At 42.3% G+C, this 19,077-nt stretch overlaps 1 protein-coding gene across 3 annotated transcripts in view; it reads right to left on the bottom strand.

The window, feature by feature from the left end:
• LOC121276542 (amyloid beta (A4) precursor protein-binding, family B, member 1 interacting protein) overlaps positions 1-19,077 on the bottom strand; it is a 175,132-nt gene that overhangs the window by 44,392 nt on the left and 111,663 nt on the right. For all 3 annotated transcript variants that reach the window (XM_041185081.1, XM_041185078.1, XM_041185080.1), the window contains exon 7: positions 11,514-11,635. In XM_041185081.1, the coding sequence (XP_041041015.1) occupies positions 11,514-11,635 (122 nt within the window). The remainder of the gene's footprint in view (positions 1-11,513; positions 11,636-19,077) is intronic.

Raw genomic sequence — 19,077 nt, forward strand, 5'->3', positions numbered from 1 at the left:
ATAGAAGCAGATCATCAAAAGATGTCGACAACAATAATACAAAAGAACACATATGGAATCCAGTAATATTACACAAGGCAAATTGCTGTAGCTTCAATAAAGGTGTACCACATGGCTTTTACCCTCTTCCCCTTTGCAGTGGAATTCACTCAGAATAAGACTGCTTGCTGCAGCCCAAGACTTCTCAACAGCTCAAACAGCTTCAGCTATCTCTAGCTTAACAACTATCCAGCCATCTCCAGCTTATCAGATACCCACAGTAATGCTGATATACTTTTTTTCCCCTTTCATCTTCATTCTATTGTTCTCACATCCCTTTAAAACTCAAGCCCTTGCAAATATAAGATCTTTCATGTTTCCACTTTATCTTTGCTTTCGGGTCAATAAAACATCATATCCCTGCTACCTGTTTACCTATGAACTCCTGCAAGGTGCAAACATTTTTCTTGTTACCCTTGACCCCCCTTTGATATTCAAACAACCACCCAATTTATCTGAAAGTGCAAAAGTTAGATCTAATCTATTTACTTGTGCCTCAACTTAACATCTTCATCCTTTTCATGTTTCCAAACCCCCAGACAACCTGACTCCTATGAAACTCTTGCCCAGCTTAATTAAATCACACACACACATACACACACACACACACACACACACAGAGGTATTTAGCTTTCATTACAAGATAAACTTAATATTCCCCAAAATATTTAAAAAAAACATCCATTCTCACATCTTGTGCAAATGCAGTTAGTGCAAAATCACATTCATGGTTTTTTGTCCAATCAGGTCAAGCCTTCCAAATGGTGGGGGATTATAAGTTAAGGCCAACATTGTGAAAGAAGGATTGCTGGCCTGTAGAAGCAGACTGGTAAGTCAACAGGTCAGGACCAAAATGATGGTCAGATGTCAAATGCCATGAGGTTTAATTAAATTTGCTACAACTGGCACTTTTGGTGGAAGGTGGGGAGCAAAGTCTCTCCTCTAGAAGCGTTCAAATTCTAGTTAAATACTGTATATTTCTGGAGCTGCTCTTACCATTGGAGGAAACCCTCTAATATAAAGAGGGCATTAAACAAAACTAGTACCTATGAACCAAATACATGCGGTTAAGGTCACTGACTATTTCACTGTGCATTTACTGCTGTGGATTGTATCTAACTCAATGCACAGTGATGCAATGGCCTTCTGCGATGTGAGACAGGGCAATCAGATGTGGCCAATTAGAGGATCAGTCATTCTCACTTCATTTCATTTTATCTCTTCATCACTAAAAACATTTTCATTAAAACATTTGAATGTTATTTTCTCTCAGAGTGCAATTGAGGTGTATTAATTCCATAAATTGCAAACGGCCTTCAGGAACGGGGAATGTTGTGTTCCCCATAACACATAAATGTGATGTGTTAATATGGTTGCTGAGAAACTCTACAGAGACATTATGGAAGATCCTAAACCTAACTCAGCAGAGTCATCATGTTAGTTATTTCAACACATCATGAGAACTGGCAGATAGGGAGAGGTTTTAGTTTCAGTGCCGGATGAATATATTCACCCCTTTGTATTAATACAAGTAAACTTTCACTAGTTAACCATCAGACACTTTGACAATTCTGACTGGATATAATTGAAGCCTAGGATTGTGAAATTGGATAAGGCCAGAAAACAGGGCAACTTGATGCATGATTAACTTGTGCCTGTTGTTTCTGATGCAGGAGGCATGACGACAAACCTTGTGCCCCTTGCTCATTGCAGTGATTTCTGTGCAGCCAGTGCCAAGTGTGATACTAATTGGCTTCACACCAGAGAGGGGGCACAAAATCGTGACAGACTAGCACAAGTTCAAGCCAGCCTGTGCTATTTAAAGTTAGCCTGCACCTCTTAAAGGGGGGGTGCATTTTGACTGGAGAAGGTGCTGGAGGTCATTCTACGAATGAGTTTGACCTGGGAAAAACACAAAAATGGCACAGCATGGGGAAGAGTGGGTTCTAAGATTCTCCAAAACAGCAATGGAGACCTTGATGCAGGAGATGAACTGAAAAAGAGGGGTCCTCAACTTAAAGAAGACCAGGAGGCCATCCAGACAGACACTGTGAAGGCAGCAGGAACTGATATCTGTCACGTTGAACACCAATATTGTAGCCTTGAGGACCTGAATGCAGTGCCAAAAGAAGCTTAATCACCTCATACAAACAGACAAGATCAGATCTATCTATCTATCTATCTATCTATCTATCCTTATAACTGAACCGCTAGCCTCATACATTGCTCAATTCACTACCATTCCCTTCACTCACATCTAAACAATATCAGTCATGATTTATACTTCACAGTCGTGGGTTCACCTCATCTTCATACATTTTGCAATGATTCAAGCCTCGCAGCCACATCTCACAGCTAACAACTCATCCATGATGGCTAATCACTCAAACACATCGCACCACACTCACTGACACGCTTCACACTCTCTTGCAGGCTAAGGTGGCTCACAACCACAGATAGTAGCAGTAGCTAACCAGCCAGGTTAGCAGGCATGGTTACATGTCTTCACCTCAATAGAAGAGACGGTGCTCTCCATCATTGGAGCACCCATAACTGAGGCCAAAGGAAGTGGCAGGACTAAAACCATCAAAGATGAGGATATCCTCATAAATAATCCTCCTCACATCCCATTATTGCCTTATCCTACAATCCAATCTGATTTCCAAGCTGCAGGTGGTGCAAACATGTACCTCTTACTTAAACCCCTCCCCCCACCTTTGCTGCAACCCTACTTTTGCACCTTGGGAGAATGGATGTTATTTTAAAAAATATTTCAGGTAATATTGTGCTATTCTATATATAAGGGTGGATGTCTGTGTCTGAATGTATGTGTGTGCTTTAATTAAACTGGGTAGAGTTTGATAGGAGACAGGTTTTTTGGGTGGTTTGGAAACATGAAAAGGTTAAAGGTGTTAAGCTTGAGGTACAAATAAATAGATTAAATTAAGCTTGAGGTACAAATAAATTGATTAAATCTAACATTTGCATTTTTTTTGATAAGTTGGGAAGTTGTTGAATTTCAAAGGGGAGTCAGTGGTGACAAAAGAATTTTTGCATCTTGCAGGAGTGCATAGGTAAATAGTAGTGGGGATATTATATTTTTATTGACTCAAAAGCAAGGACAAGATGGAAACATGAGAGATCTTAATATTTGGAAGGGTTTGAGTCTCAAAGGGCTGCGAGAATAATGGGATTGAAATGAAAGGGCAAAAGGATATTTGTAGTAATTATAGTTTTGGGAAACATTGGACTGTAGCTTTAAGAATAACCCTGTGTTGTAAGATCACATGATCTGAGCAAACTAATGTGTTTGCAGCATGGGGAACCTCTACAGAAGACTTCTTCTTTAGTTATAGAGTTTGATGCACACGTGTAGCTGCTGCTGATGTCTTGTAAATAAAGTTTAATGTTTCCATTAAGAAAAGTTGTCTGAAGATCAACTCTAACAAACTGGCGATGAGGATAAATCAGATTTGGTGCTGTACCTTGCCCGGTGATTGTGAGTGTTTAAGATAATTAAAAAAAAGAAAGATACACGCACCAGGTATGCTGTCGCTTTAAGTTAAAGAAAAAATGGGCCTGAACCAAATGGCTGAGAAATCCTCTGGAGTACGCCGGACATTTAAAAAATAATACCAAAATTGCAAGATCCGCTAAGTAAGAATCGACAAGGCGAGTGAGCAAACATAAAAAAAAGGAGAATCTGTACTTAAATTGTAAAATGGGCAGCAGCCTTGCAGGCTCAGTAGGTCAGAGAAGCTGGAAGAAAACTTGCAAGTAAAAAAGAAAGGGGAAATCAGAGCAGAAAGTAGTGCTGCGGTTTTAAATTTAAATTAAAAAAAAAGCCCGATTGGACCACGAAGTCGCTGGGTCTCCCGGATTTCAGGCCATCCAACATCAATAGAGACTGCAGAGTTAAAAAAAAATAAAAAAACCCTGCAGTATCACCAAAAAAATGAAGAAGAAATTGCTGCTGTGCTTTTTTCCGAACAGAAACAACATTTTCCAGAGTTAGAAGAAAGCCCATGATTTCAGGGATCCGGCCAAAGCTCAAAGAGCTCAGCAAACAGCACAGAAAAGCTTCAGCTGCAGAGGCAGCCTGAGAAAAAAAATGGTGACTGCTTTTAAAGCAGCAATACATTTAAAGTGGTAAATGCAAGATAAATGGCTATGGACAGAAAATTAGAAGAGACCCCAGAGAGGAAGCAACTCTGCAGCTACAGCTAGAGTATTGCAGTTCTGGAATCCACATTATAGGAAGGATGAGAGAGTGCAGAGGAGATTTACCAGGATGTTGCCTGGGCTGGAGAGTTTTAGTTATGAGGAGAGATTGGATAGATTGGGGTTATTTTTCCTGGAGCAGAGGAGATTGAGGGGGATATGATTGAGGTATATAAAATTATGAGGGGCATAGGTAGGTTTAGACAGGAAGGAACTTTTCCCCTTGGTGGAGGGATCAATAACCAGAGGGCATAGATTTAAGGTAAGGAGCAGGAGGTTTAGAGGGGATGTGAGGAAGATTTTTTTCACCCAGAGGGTGGTGGGAATCTGGAATTCACTGCCTGAAAGGGTGGTAGAGGCGGAAACCCTCATAACATTTAAGAAGTATTTGGATGTGCACTTGTAATGTCATGGCATACAAGTCTATGGGCCTAGTCCTGGAAAATGGGATTAGAATAATTAGATACTTGTTTGACCGGTAAAAGCTTGATGGGCCGAAGGGCCTTTTTCTGTGCGGTAGACCTCTATGACTCTATAAGGCAACAAGAGACCCCAGAGAGTGAGCAAATATGCCAAGGGCAACAGGAGACCCCAGAGAGAGGACAACAAGAAATTAAACAGTTGAAGAACAGTTGATTGTCCTTCAAGATCAATTGCAAAAGGAACGTGTCACCATTCAGCAACATAAAGACTATCTTAAACAATAGAATAGAAGCACAGCAGAAGAAACTCGAAGAGGGCTCAGGGAAGCCCTGGTAATCGGAGAGGGCTCAGGGAAAGCCCAGGTAATTGGAGAGGGCTCACATGAAGCCCTGGGAGTCAAATATATAGCTGAATACAGCCAGGTGATAGGCTTTGGAGAAACTCCAAGGCAGTGCCAGCTCAGTGAACCTAGCTGCCTAGCAAAGAGCTGAAGAATCAGGTGAGTTAAGCTTAGGAGGGTTTCAAAGCAAATGTTGCAGAACTTTTCAAGATGTGAGTAGATAATGAAATCATAGGTAGTTCAACTACTGAACTAGGACAAGTCGAGATTTCATCTGAGAGAAGTTTGGCCGGCAGTGAAGTCAAAAAGAAGGCTGAGACTAAAGTCTGTGGTAAAAAGGAGAAGACACGTAGGAAGACAATGCAGAATTACTGATGAGGCGACATCTTCGTTCAAGACTAAGCCTGATACTTCCAAATTTGGAGGGGAAGGTGGAGAAAAGTCAAGGGAACCAAAAAGCGACTCATGATTTGCATAGTCGTGAGCAACAATTTACCGTTGAGGAAGCAGTATACGTAAAGAATTTTGGTGGAGGACGAAAGTGGTTACCTGGTAAAGTAAGCTTTGTGACCAGACCATTGTGGCACCATGTGGAATTGGAGGGCCAAATCACCACTAAGCATGTGGATCGTTTAAGAAAAAGGGAGATGCCCCAACAAAATGTGTTCCACCTGTAACCATCACTGAACCAGTGGTTCCTCTTGAAGTTGCTCAACCAAGGACAGACATGCCCGATATCTCTGTCGGAGTGGAAGACACTGAACTGCATGTGCCTGATGTTAATGCGGTTCCAGACAATATGTTTCTTACTAAACAATCTGAAGCTGTGGAGCTGTGGCGTTCCACACAGATCAGGAAATCACCTGAAAGACTGAACATGTAATTTAATTACCTGTGTAAATATTGTAGTGTCATGAGATAAATATCCTTGCATATACAAAACAAACAGGAAAGTTAAAGCGGGAGGAATGTGGTAATTATACATTTGGGAAATGTTGGACTGTAGCTTTAAGAATAACGCTGTGTTGTAAGATCACATGACCTGTGTAAACCAATGTGTTAGCAGTGCTGGGAACCTCTACAGGAGAGTTCTTCTTTAGTTATGGAGTTTGATGCACAGGTGGAGTTGCTGCTGTTGTCTTGTAAATAAAGTTAAATGTTTCCATTAAGAAAAGTTGTCTGAAGATCAACTCTGTAACAGTATATTAGAGTTACTGTAGATAGCTGTTGAGGTAGAGAGAGCTAGAGATAGCTGGAGCTGTGTGAGCTGTTGAGAAGCCTTGGGCTGCAACAAGCAGTTTTATTCTGAAGTGAATTCCATAGCAAAGGGGAGGAGGGCAAAGATCATGTGGTACACCTTTATTGAAGCTACAGCAGTTTGCCTTGTGTGATATTACTGGATTCCATATTTAAATATCTATAAGGGAATGTTGCCTGGAAGGTGTTTACATGTGGGTTTGACCAAGTAGAGAGCTTTGGTGGAATATTTTTAATGACTAATTGTAATTATGTAAATGTAATTTTGTGTGTTTAAGTTTTCTTTTATTTTTGTTAATAAAATTTTACTTTTAATTTTTAAAAACATAAAAGTGCTACTGGACCTCTTGCTGCTGAGATCAGTATGTCTTCTTCTCATTAACAGAATACAAATAAAAAATGCTGTGGCCCATAAGCCAAGTTTCCCTCTGGGATTTGGTTTGCGCAGCAATTAACATGGGCTGTGGTCATAACAACCTGCCACCTTTCAAGCCGAACTGCTGGGCTTGAGCACAAATAGATCAAGGTTGACACACCAGTATTACTGAGGGATTGCTGCACTATCGGAGGTGCCTTCTCTCAGGTGCAATGTTAAACCAAGGCATGCTTGGATGGATATGAAAGATCTCATGTCACTGACAAGTAGGACATGACAGTTTTGGCCTCCTTTCTTAAGAAATGATATAACTGCATTGGAAGCTGTTCAGAGAAGGTTCACTCAACTGATACATGGTATGAAGGGCCTACCCTATGAGGAAAGGTTGGACAGACGGGGCCTATATTCATTGGAGTTTAGAAGAATGAAAGGTGAACTTATTGAGACATATAAGATCTTGAGGGGACTTGACAGGATGGATGCTGTGAGGATGTTTCCCATTATGGGAGACACTAGAAATAGGGAACACAGTTTGAAAATAAGAAGTCTCCCACTTAAGATGGAGGCAAGGAGAATTTTTTTTCTCTCGGAGTGTCGTGAGTCTGTAGAATTCTCTTCCCCAACAAGCAGTGGAGGCAGTGCCATTGAAAATTTTTGAGGCTGAATTGAGGCCACAATCAGATCAGCCATGTTATTATCAGATGGTGGAGCAGGCTCGAGGGCCAAATGGCCTACTCCTGCCCCTAATTTGTATGTTTGTATATTCGTATTTCGAAGACAAGAAGGGCACTTGTCCCTAGTGTACTTGCAAATATTTACCCCTCAGGTTATCTGGTCATTATCGCATTGCTGTGTGCAGGAGTTTGCTGTGAGCAGATTGGTGGTGGCATTTCTTACAGTACAACAATATGATCGGTGCAGGCTTGGAGGGCCGAAGGGCCTGTTCCTGTGCTGTACTTTTCTTTGTTCTTTGTACAATAGTGACTACACTTCAAAAAACACTTTATTGGCTGTAAAGAGCTTTGAGACACCTGGTGGTCCTGAAAAGCATTATATAAGTGCAAGTTTTTTCTTCCCTGTAAATACCCAAGAACTGCAACTTAGCCAGGCACTGGTGCAGGAGCAAGGAGTGGAAGAAGACTACACTTGTAGTCACCAGCTCAGGTACTGGCAATGCATACACTTTAGAAGGTAGCTTAGAGCAAGATTTGCATGTGTGAGACACGGCATGAGTGGTCTGCAGACAGGTCAGGGCAGCAGAGGAACATTGACAGGGTGATGTACCGAGAAAGGCTGATTGGTTTGGTGCCTAGGCAGGCCTGCCAGAAAGCCTGAGGTCAATGTCAAAGGGCATTTGTTTCACGGTTTTGCACAAAGTTTGGAGCCCATTCTTTGCAGCATGGAAGCGGTGGCCAACTCCATGTGAACACCTAAGATGCTCAGACTCAAGTCATTAAATCTCAACTTGTTGCTACCATGGCTGCAGTTACCAAAGGGGCTTGCAGACTCTCTCAGCAGTCCACTAATCTGTGGTTCAGCAGATTACTAGGATTGCTGAGGTGCTGACCTGGGGCAGTGACGTGAATCCATGGAGCATGTAGCTGATGTCTTATCTCAGGATGACTGCATTTGTTCTCTTAGCACTGCAACTCCACCAGTGCCCTTGCTGTTGCCTGTAGGCCAGCTAGCCAGCTCATACTGCTGCTACCCATGCCAAGGTCATCAGGTCTGAAGCTGAACTTTCTAAAGCTGGAGCTACATGAAATCACCCTGCAAGCCCATCCACAGTCTTCCCAATTAGCCATCTCTTTCAGTCAGCCATGTTGCTACCATGGGTGGTAGAATTATATAGGGGCACTAGGCCAGGCAAAGTCATGTGGAAGACACACACGCTAAAGGAATGCACTTGTTTTTTTGTGTGGAATATTGGATTGTTTGTTGGATAAATTTGGAATATTTCTTTTCTAATTTTTAAAATTTTAGTTTTTTTCCATTCTTTCATGGCGTGGGCATCTCTGGCTAGGCCAGCATTTATTGCCCAATTTTTGTTGTCCTTGAGAAGGTGGTGGTGAACTGTCTTCTTCAACAGCTGCAGTCCCTGTGGTGTAGGTACATCCACAGTGCTGTTAGGAAGGGTGTTCCAGGATTTTGACCCCAGTGACAGTGAAGGAACGGCGATATAGTTCAGGCTTGGACGGGAATTTGCAGGTAGTGGTGTTTCCGTGCATCTGCTGCCCTTGTCCTTCGAGGTGGTAGAGGCCATAGGTTTGGAAGGTCCTGTCAAAGGAGCTTTGGTGAATTGCTACAGTGCATCTTGTAGATGGTACACACTGCTGCCACTGTGCATTGGTGTTGGAGGGAGTGGGTGCTGAAGGTGGTGGATGAGATGCCAATCAAGTGGGACAGTGTCAAGTTTCTAGAATGTTGTGGGGGCTGCACTCATCCAGGCAAGTGGGGTGTATTTCATCATGCTCCTAACTTGTGCCTTGTAGATGGTGGACAGGCTTTGGGGAGTCAGGAGGTGAGTCATTTGCCACAGAATTCCCAGCCTCAGACCTGCTCTTGTAGCCACAGTATTCATATGACAGGTCCAACTCATTTTCTGGTCAATGCTAACCCCCAGGATGTTGATATTGAGGGAATTCAGTGATGGTAATGTTATTGAACAGCAACATCCTCTTGTGGCCAAAAGGTTCCTGTGATGTCAGGGGGATTTTCACCTCTCAAAAATGGCAGTTTTGGGCCAGGCAGGGAGTTAGAAATCTGATCTCCACCTCCCTCCCACCTACCCAAGGACTCTCATCCCCACCTGAGGTTTCCGATTCCTCTGCCATCCAAGCCTCTTATCCACCCTGAGGCCTTTGATGGGCTCCCAGCTCTCATATCCCTCAGGCCTTCAATCTATGACCTCACCCCTTCCCTGGATAGGAACCCCTATTTGGATTGGACCCTCACCCCTCCCCAGGATTCAAACCACTTCCCACCCTCTCTGGTCCTGCCACCTCCTCTGGGCTGCTCCCCATCTGACTAGAAGCCAGACTTCATTCCTCTTCATTCTTTAGTCTTCATTCCTCCTGACTAGAAGCCAGCTCTGAAGAAGAGTCAAAACGTTAACTCTGTCTTTCTCTCCACAGATGCTGTCAGACCTGCTGAGTTTTTCCAGCATTTTTTGTTTTTGTTGTGACTAGAAGCCAAACTTGTTAATCAGGTTGGAACACTGTGGCGTTAAAACTCCTGCTATCCACTGGTCTCCCCCAGCTTCTGACAGTTCAAGATGGTTAAAGCTACCTCCTAGTTTCTGGCTGTGTTCCCTGATCTGACACTGATTCCCAGTATTCCTGAATCTGAGTAGTGTTAATTGCAGGTTAAGTGTGTCTGTGAACTGGTATCTTGATAAACCAATTGAAAGGTACAATGGGGTGGGATGGAGGCCAGTGCTGTGTTAGGGTCTTTCTAGATGGATGGGACCTACATGGAAACCAGCCTCATTGAAGCCTGTACAAGCAGGAGAGTAGGGTACACAATTCACAATCCTGAGTTTGTCACACAAATGTATAAACACTCTCCAGCGTTTAATGCCTCTGGTCTTTCCTAAAAGCCATAAGTTCGTTTCCTCGAGGAAATGTTTGAAACACTTTTGCTATTTCTTGCAAACCTAATACCTGTAATTCTTTTACTCTAACCAGTTGCGCTGCCACATCCCATTGCACAGGTTTCATGGTTCCATCAGGTAAATAAGTAAGTGTTACATTAATGTTTATTATGGCCAGAAATTTCCACCCATCGGGGTGAGGGGGTGGTTGTGCAGGGAAGGGAATGGGTCCGTGCCACCATTTTACATGGGCGGGTCAATTAAGGCCCGCCCATCGTGGCGTGTGGCTGGAAGCGCTGAGCGCTCACTGTACGGGCACGGGGTGGGGGTTCCCAGAGTGCTTCCCTGCGCTCTTTCCTGTGCAAGCGCAGAGATCTCCCTGTGGCACAGGGGTGCCTCAGGGAGATTTGTTTAAGTTATAGAAATTTGAATAGAGGTGGGTAAAAAATTTAAGGACATGTCCCGTCATGTGAAACTGTCACATGACCTGGGACATGTCCATTATTTATTTCAAAAAGCTTTATTTAGATAATAAACCCTTCATGAAACCTCATCCCGCCCGTGGATGAGGTTTCATGAAAAATGCAAAGGCCGCCTGGGCTCTTCGCCTGCCGCCAACCTTAAGGTAATTACTTTAATTACTTTTTAACAGGCCTTAATAGGCCTTTGACAGTTCAGTGGCGGTGCAGCTGAGTCAGCTGCATGACCGCCGAACTGAATACCTGAATGATGGCAGCAACGTCGGGACGCCCGCCCGACATCACCATGCGTTATTTTATGTGTCGACGAGTGCCCCCTGCTCACCAATGGGAAAATGCTGCCCTGTGTATCATTTTTATTTCCATCAGATGTAGCTTTCAGGCAGTGTTAAGTAATGTTGTTTTCTCTCTAATCCAAAGTAGCCAGTGAATTGTTTTACCTGAAGACATTGGTCTTGAGTTTCCAGTCAGCTTTGCTTTAATGACTGTGATAGGCTATTTATTTGGAGCAGGTTAACGCTGATAGCAATGATCACGATTGGAAAATTTGGATTTCCAGCCATTCAATTTGTTTCTTTTTGCTGAAGAAAGAGACATGTCAAAGCTTTTTGCCTGGCACTCTTCAGGACAATCGCAAGAACATCAAAATTTGTTGGTACAATATTGATACTCTTCGAGTGTCCTGATGAGTGCCAGAGGAAAAGCTTAGATATGTCTCTTCTTTCAGCAATACTCAAGTTTTGTACTACCAATGACTATTTGTCTCTTTTTGTTGCTTTTGCTCACCTGAGGATTTTTAAAGACAGCGTACTTCTCTTTTCGTTCAACAAATAGAAGTGTGTTTTCGCTGTCTCGTGTCCAATGTGACAGGGTCTCCACCAAGTTCTCGTGATCTTCCAGAAATCTCTCTGGACAAAAGGGAAAAACATGAAAGTCAGAACTATAAAAATATTCCCAGAAAACAATAAGATAATAAACTGCAAACAACAAAATGCAACGTTCCTCCTTCAACTAGCACCATCAGAAACTGATCATTGATATCTTCGTGATTTATGGGGATACTGTATACAAAATGGCAGGCATGTTGCCTACATAACATTCACTGCATTTCAAAAGTAATTCATTCTTCTCTGAAGCGATTGGAGGTGCTTCTGAGAAATCTAATGAAAGAATTTTTTATTGCTGTTCTTTTGTCTTCATTCTCCCTTCAAGCCATTTTAACATTGTTTCTTTTTATTTTGAGGCTAGGAATTCTGCTATGAGTAATTCACTTCCCGACTCCCCAAAGCCTTCCCCCATCTATAAAGTATAAGTCTAGTGATGGAATACTCTCCGCTTGACTGGATGAGTGTGGTTCCAACAACACACAAGGAGCTCAACACTGTCCAAGACAAAGCAACCTGCTTGATCGGCACCCCATCTAGCATCTTAAATACACAACCTCTCCACAACCAATGCACAGTGGTAGCAGTGTATCCCATTTTTCTTTCTTCATTCATGAGATGTGGGCATCGCTGGCTAGACCAGCTCTTATTGCCCATTCCCAATTGCCCTTGAGAAGGTGGTGGTGAGCTGCCTCTTGAACCGCTGCAGTCCATGTGGTGTAGATACACCCACAGTGCTGTTAGGAAGGGAGTGCCAGGATCTTGACCCAGTGACAGTGAAGGAATGGTGATATGTTTCCAAGTCAGGATGTTGAAGGACTTGTAGGGGAACTTCCAGGTGGTGGTGTTCCCATCTATCTGCTGCCCTTGTCCTTCTAGATGGATGTGGTTGTGGATTTGGAGGTGCTGTCTAAGGAAGCTTGGTGAATTCCTGAAGTGCATCTTGTAGATGGTACACACACCGCTGACACTGTGCATTGGTAGTGGAGGGAGTGAATGTTTGTGGATGGGGTGCCAATCAAGTGGGCTGCTTTGTCTTGGGTGGTGTAAAGCTTCTTGCATGTTGTGGGAGCTGCACTCATCCAGGCAAGTGGACAGTATTCCATCACACTCTTGACTTGTGGCTGGTAGATGATGGACAAGATTTGAGGAATCAGGAGGTGAGTTACTTGCTGCAGGATTCCTCTGCTTCTGACCTACTCTAGTAGCCACAGTATTTATATGTCAATTTCAGTTCAATTTCTGGTCAATGGTAACCCCCCAGGACATTGATGGTTGGGGATTCAGCCATGGGAATGTGATTGAATGTCAAAAGGTAATGGTTAGATTCCCTCTTGTTGGAGATGGTCATTGACTGGCACTTGTGTGGTGTGAACGTTACTTGCTGCTTGTTAGCCCAAACCTGGATATTGTCCAGATCTTGCTGCATTTGGACTGTTTCAGTATCTGAGGAGTCGCAAATGGTGCTGAACATTGTGCAATCATCAGCGAACATCCTCACTTCTGACCTTTATGATGGAAGGAAGGTCATTGATGAAGCAGCTGAAGGTGGTTAGGCTGAGGACACTACCCTGAGGAACTCCTGCAATGATGTCCTGGAACTGAGACGATTGCCATCTAACAACCACAACCAATTTCTCTGTGCATTTACAAGATGCAATGCAACTATTCACCAAACGTCCTTCAGCAGCATTTTTCAAACCAGTGGCCTTTACTACCTAGAAGAACAAAGGCAGCAGGCTCATGGGAACACCACCACCTGCAAGTTCTCCACCAAGTTACACACCCACCTGAATTGGAACTCTGGATGGAATCTTGTTTAGGCATCGAGGGACCCACATTGCCTCATTTTGGGAAAGTCCGCTGAATCACAAGCCAATCAGGTAGTGGTGGGTCTTCCCCTGGAATGAAAACCCCTGAGGCAGAGGTCTCCCTATTGAGAGTGGCTGGTGAATCAGAGGCCAGCAGCTCTTGTGCTCAGCGGCACCACTGGGGAGGCTATGGCTGTTGCTGGAAGGACAGGTACAGGCATCCCAGGATCATGTAGCAACACAGGCCATAGCTAAGTAATGCGTGGGAGGCTTGCAGGGTAGGGGGGTGGGGAGAGGGGTGCAAGGGGGTTGGCTTTCAGTGGGCCCCACCTCCTACCTTATGTCCAGCCCCCTCGATTAGGCACTGAGTGCCTTTGATCAAGGGAGCCGAGGTGACAAGCTGACTCCATGGTTTTAGCTGCCATGCACACCATATGTGACTGGCCTGCCTGCAGCTGCATTAATACCAGTGATGACGGGATCGGGCCCTTAAGTAGTCATTAACTGGCCACTTAATTGGCCTGTTGATGGGGGAGGAAAGTCGACCATAGGCGACCTTCCCACCCAGAACCTAAATCTGGAGATGGGAAAGCGGCTGGGTTCAGGGACATCATCATCCCACCTAACGACCTTCCCGCTTCCAAGCTCACCACCAGAGAGAACAAACAATTCCACCCTATATGGCTGTTATTTCACTGTCGCTGGGTCAAATTCCTGGAACTCCCTCCCTAACAGCACTGTGGGTGTACCTACATCATATGGACTACAGCAGTTCAAGAAGGCAGCTCACCACTACCCTCTTAAGGGCAATTAGGGATGGGCAGTAAATGCTGGCCTTACCATTGACACTCACATCCCATGAATAAATAAAAAGATGGCCTGAATTTTGAAGTGGGCAGATGGGAAACATTTACAACTGACCAGTTGCTGCTCATCCAATCCCTCCCCAATAGCAATATTGTGAGTTTCCATACTAATGGGGTTTTAGGGTCACAGGCTTAAGATGACTCAATGTGCAAGTTAAATAAAATTCTACTTTGTTTTCCCTAAAAAGACATGAAGATAGCGACTCAGTTACTGGGCATTGTGTATAAATATATGCTGTTATTCTACTCTGTTGGCAGGGCACCATAAACAAGGTGACAGATTGACTAATGTAGTGCCCAGTGGCATTTTATATTATGGTGTTAAGGTGGCAAATCTGCACTCTGCTCAGCTGCAATTTAGCTCATTCCTCCATGGAATATTCTGGTATAATGAGTAAAAATGTTCAGTTGATTTTTCAACCATTACTTTATGGAATGCTGATCTCTAGCTTGTAAATCACATTGCTCTAGTTAAACATTTCAGACTTTAAAATGAAAGGATGGGATCTGTTTGTCAAGAAATCACAAATGAACACCAGCAAGACATGAAGGTCTTTAAATGAGAATGAGCAATGCATAATTAAGTCTGAGTTGTCACAAGCTCATTTCCATACAATTAAAGATCTAAAATCTTACAAAATGTGAACACAATTTATGACTTATACTCTTTGTAATTCCTTTCAGAGGGTAATTACAGAGGAAAGGCAGTTCTGGTTGCTGTATGTAGCAAGGCTATAAATGTTATTTGAATACCTTCATGATGATGCAACACACAGCAACCTGAACAATTCTTACTCCTGATTCATCAAAAAACTGTTAGGAAGAAAATAGAGACAGAGGGATCAACGTTATAGTCAGTTTTACTATTAACATCAAGTGTGTTTCAGAAGGCTGTTTAGACACAAAGCTGTCCAAGATAATTGCAGTGTAAATACCAAGTTTCAGGTTAATGTTATAAGATCAAATCCATCTTAAGATCAAACATTCTTTAGAGAGTAATTGTAATTGAGAATCATTTTAAGATCAGATTTCTTCCCCTCATCCACATATTACAATGACTCATTCATCAAATGCCTGCGTGATTGATTATAAGATCATTGTGATGTTTTGTGAAGTCTTTACCACATTGATCTTAGATAAATGCTGTTGTGTTATTCTTCAAGTAGTACCAAATGGCTTCATCAGACTTTGAAAACTTGCCACAGGGAGAATATGAATTCATAGCCTCTGGGTTACTGGGTTAGTACCAGAACTACAAGGCAACTCTGCCAGTATTAAAAATACTACCACTTGGTGCAAGAATGTTCAACAAAATAATATTGCCATGGTTGGCCAATTGGGTTATTTTACTTTTCTTTGCGAATTAATATGGTAAGAGAATCCTACAAGATATTCACCTTGGCACCAGATCTTCTTTAAGGGATTTGCTCTGGGTGATGACTACACTTAAATTGGAAGAGAGGTGCATTTTAATAGGTACAAATATTTATCAGAGGCCTAATATTATCATGATTTCTACTGAATTACTTTATGACTTAAACTTCGTGGGATTATATACAAGATGGAGCATGCTTCAGGATAGTGAATGTGTGTACCTCTACGTATCAGAGCACAATGCATACATAATTTGGGGATACCTTATCACCAAAAAAATCACATCTCCATAGACTACCACAGAGGAACATGCAGAATCAGTGGCAGGTTCAACTACTACACCTCAGGCACACTGGCACCTTCCAGGAATTTGCTCACTGATATTACTGAGGTTTAAGTAAGAGGCCCTCCCAACACTCTCTGCCACCATTTTACAACTCCTCCTTCTTCCCAGCCCATCTTAGGGTTGCTGGTAAAATGCAGCCCAGTTGTACTTACATTTCACTGTATTAAATTTCGTCTTGCATTATCTGTGTATTTACTTATTTTATATAATTCATGTTGTAACTTCTGATCTACCAGCTCAATTTCACTGCCTCTCTTAATTTCATATCACCAGCACTGATCCTGGGGTGCCCCAATAAGTACTTACCCTTATCCCAACATATCTCCTTTAGCAAGTTCCATTGTTTCCTATGCTTTTGTCAATATCTTATACATGCTGAAGATTTATCCTGAATTCATGCGACTTTAGCTTAATCAACAACTTTCTATGTCAAACTTGAGGAAATGGCTTCTGGAACTCTAGGAATTACATTTCATATGCTTATCACAGTTCATCTGGGATATACTTTCCTCAAAGAAGTCTGTATCCATGTTGATTTCTGTTAATTAAACTCATGTTGGACAGAATCTTCAACTGTATGCTTAACAATCAACATGATTATTTCACATAGAATTGAAATATGGTCTGTTGTTGCCTGAGTTTGAGTTGCTGTCCTTTTTGAGTATGGGCACCATATTGGCTTGCTTCCAATCTACTAACACCTCCCCAGCATCCAGTGACTCCTTCATAATGATTGACAGTATCTCACATAACTTCCATCGCTTACTGGTATACATGCTCCCTACCTCTGGGTACTAATTGCTTTTGAACCTTTGTAGCCTGGAACTCCAAGCTCAGTTATATTGCACACTTCAATTTTGTTTTAAAAAATTGGAAAAGGGCATCAAGTGAATCAGAAAGATAAGCCTCAGGGAAAGAACTATTTGATTATTTTCTGGTGAATCAATGCTGTTTTATTCTGCTAGTTCCTCCTTACCTGCTCCCTCTGCTCTATAGATAGGTCTATACTTCTTTCCACAGCCATGTTATAAAGCATGTTCTTCAACCTCATTCGAGGTATGACACCCTGGTGTAGTCCTAATGTCAGCATGACAAATGTCTGTTCAATTATGTTGTTATCACTTCAACTTGAGTCACTGTAGGCTTCTTGTTGAGGGATAATGGAGGTTTCGTAGTGGTCTCATGTGTCAAGCCATACAAAGCCATATTACACGTTTACACTTGTCATCATTTGGAATCTCCTGATCTCCTTAATTGTCATCATGGATAATCTAAAAGTCATGGATTCTCATGTATAATAATTTGGTGCTGTGATCATATGCCATTTGCACATTCACAGTTTGTATCTGTGCCAAAGATAAACTGTGGTAACCTCATTACTGAGATGGTTCCAGTCACCTCATTAGAATTTAAAATAGCTGATCTGAGGCACTTTGTGTGACTCACTACTACGGCACTTTTTCCTTTGGGTAAGAATGAGATACTATGTACAAATGATGGAGTGGCAATGGGCATTCAGATGTTTGGATTCCGCTGCTTTTTTTAATGAACATTCACATTGTGTTTTAATAATACAAGATCCTGTTACTATTGTTCAGGAATATTCCCAGCAATTTCTGTTTTAAATCCAGACTGATAGGAGCTATTCCAATGCAGTTTACCCCTATTTTACAAGCCCTGCACACCTCCAAAACCACAGGGCCAGGAAAGTCAATAGGGAATTAATCTCATTATAGCTTTTAAAGATACCACGGTCGTTGATTCCACTTTTGTGTACTTGAATAAATTAGCAGAGCGGAACAGGCAATTAGAAATAAAAACAAAAAACTGCGGATGCTGGAAAGAGTCATGAGGACTTGAAACGTCAACTCTTTTCTTCTCCGCCAATGCTGCCAGACCTGCTGAGTTTTTCCAGGCAATTAGAAAGTTGGCTGAAAATGATTATAATCATAAATAATAGTGACAGCTCATAAAATTGACCAGCACTGACATTTGGAAACTTGAGTGGAACAATAACTGTGGAAGCAAGAATCATCTTTCCATTGGTCTGACAATATAGAGCAGTTTCAAGTAATTAGACCAAAACAGAAATACTCTTGCAAATATATTCCTAAAACCTACTGCTGCTGTTAGATATAATTGGCACCTAACAGTGCGATGTAAGCACCTCCACTTGTGAAGCAGACCAGGTACCACGCATGGCTTTGTCAATTCATGAGTCAGCTGGGCAGGCTCACTGTTGTTGACAGTGAATCATGGTCATGCATTTGGCTAATGCTTAGTCTATTTGTAATACTTGCTGCGAGAACACATATTTTCCTTTGTATTTTACAGTGACAAGATGACATTATAACACAACTTCAAACATTTCTTCCGGAAGGAAACCATATATGTCTTATGCATATATGTATATAAAGGACAACTCATAAGCAGCAGTGTGTCAGGGCATCTCCACCCGTGTGGGTGATTGTGTACACTTCTGACCCTTGTCATTTACATGTTATTTAGTTGGGTTCATCTGTGGGAAGACTTAGGTCTGTAATATTCATGTATTTACCGTCATAAATATGGTTTGTGAGTGGTGGAGTGTCAATTTTTAATGAGAAAATGTGCTGCAAGTGATTTCCAATGCTTTTGTGCTCAAAAATCACCACATGCATCTTCTCTCATCCTGTTTGGCCACTTCCATCATCTGTCTGTTAGAAGCCTGTGCTACCTAATTCAATATCTCAACTTCTTGTTCAAAGATGTAGTTGAGACAGGTTTCCTGCTTTGTCATCACCAATGTGCTGGTTTAGATTTACACATGAGTATTAAAGGTACAACACAGTCTCCATCAGCTAGCTTTGACAAAGCTGAGGAGCCTCAGCAGGGAGCAGTCCACAAACTTTATTCCTGAATTTTGGAAGTTTGCTAGCGACTTTAAACAACTTGTTTGCACCGAAACCTACATTATAAATTCCTACAGTGCTTTCAGTCTCATCGCTTCGAGGTTTTTTTGGTGTCCCAGCTCTTCCAACATTTTCAGGATGGCTGAACAGCAGGTCTGGGCTATCCACTGGGCACATC

This window comes from Carcharodon carcharias, chromosome 3 (genome assembly GCF_017639515.1).
Source record: "Carcharodon carcharias isolate sCarCar2 chromosome 3, sCarCar2.pri, whole genome shotgun sequence".
NCBI classification, from domain to species: domain Eukaryota; kingdom Metazoa; phylum Chordata; class Chondrichthyes; order Lamniformes; family Lamnidae; genus Carcharodon; species Carcharodon carcharias.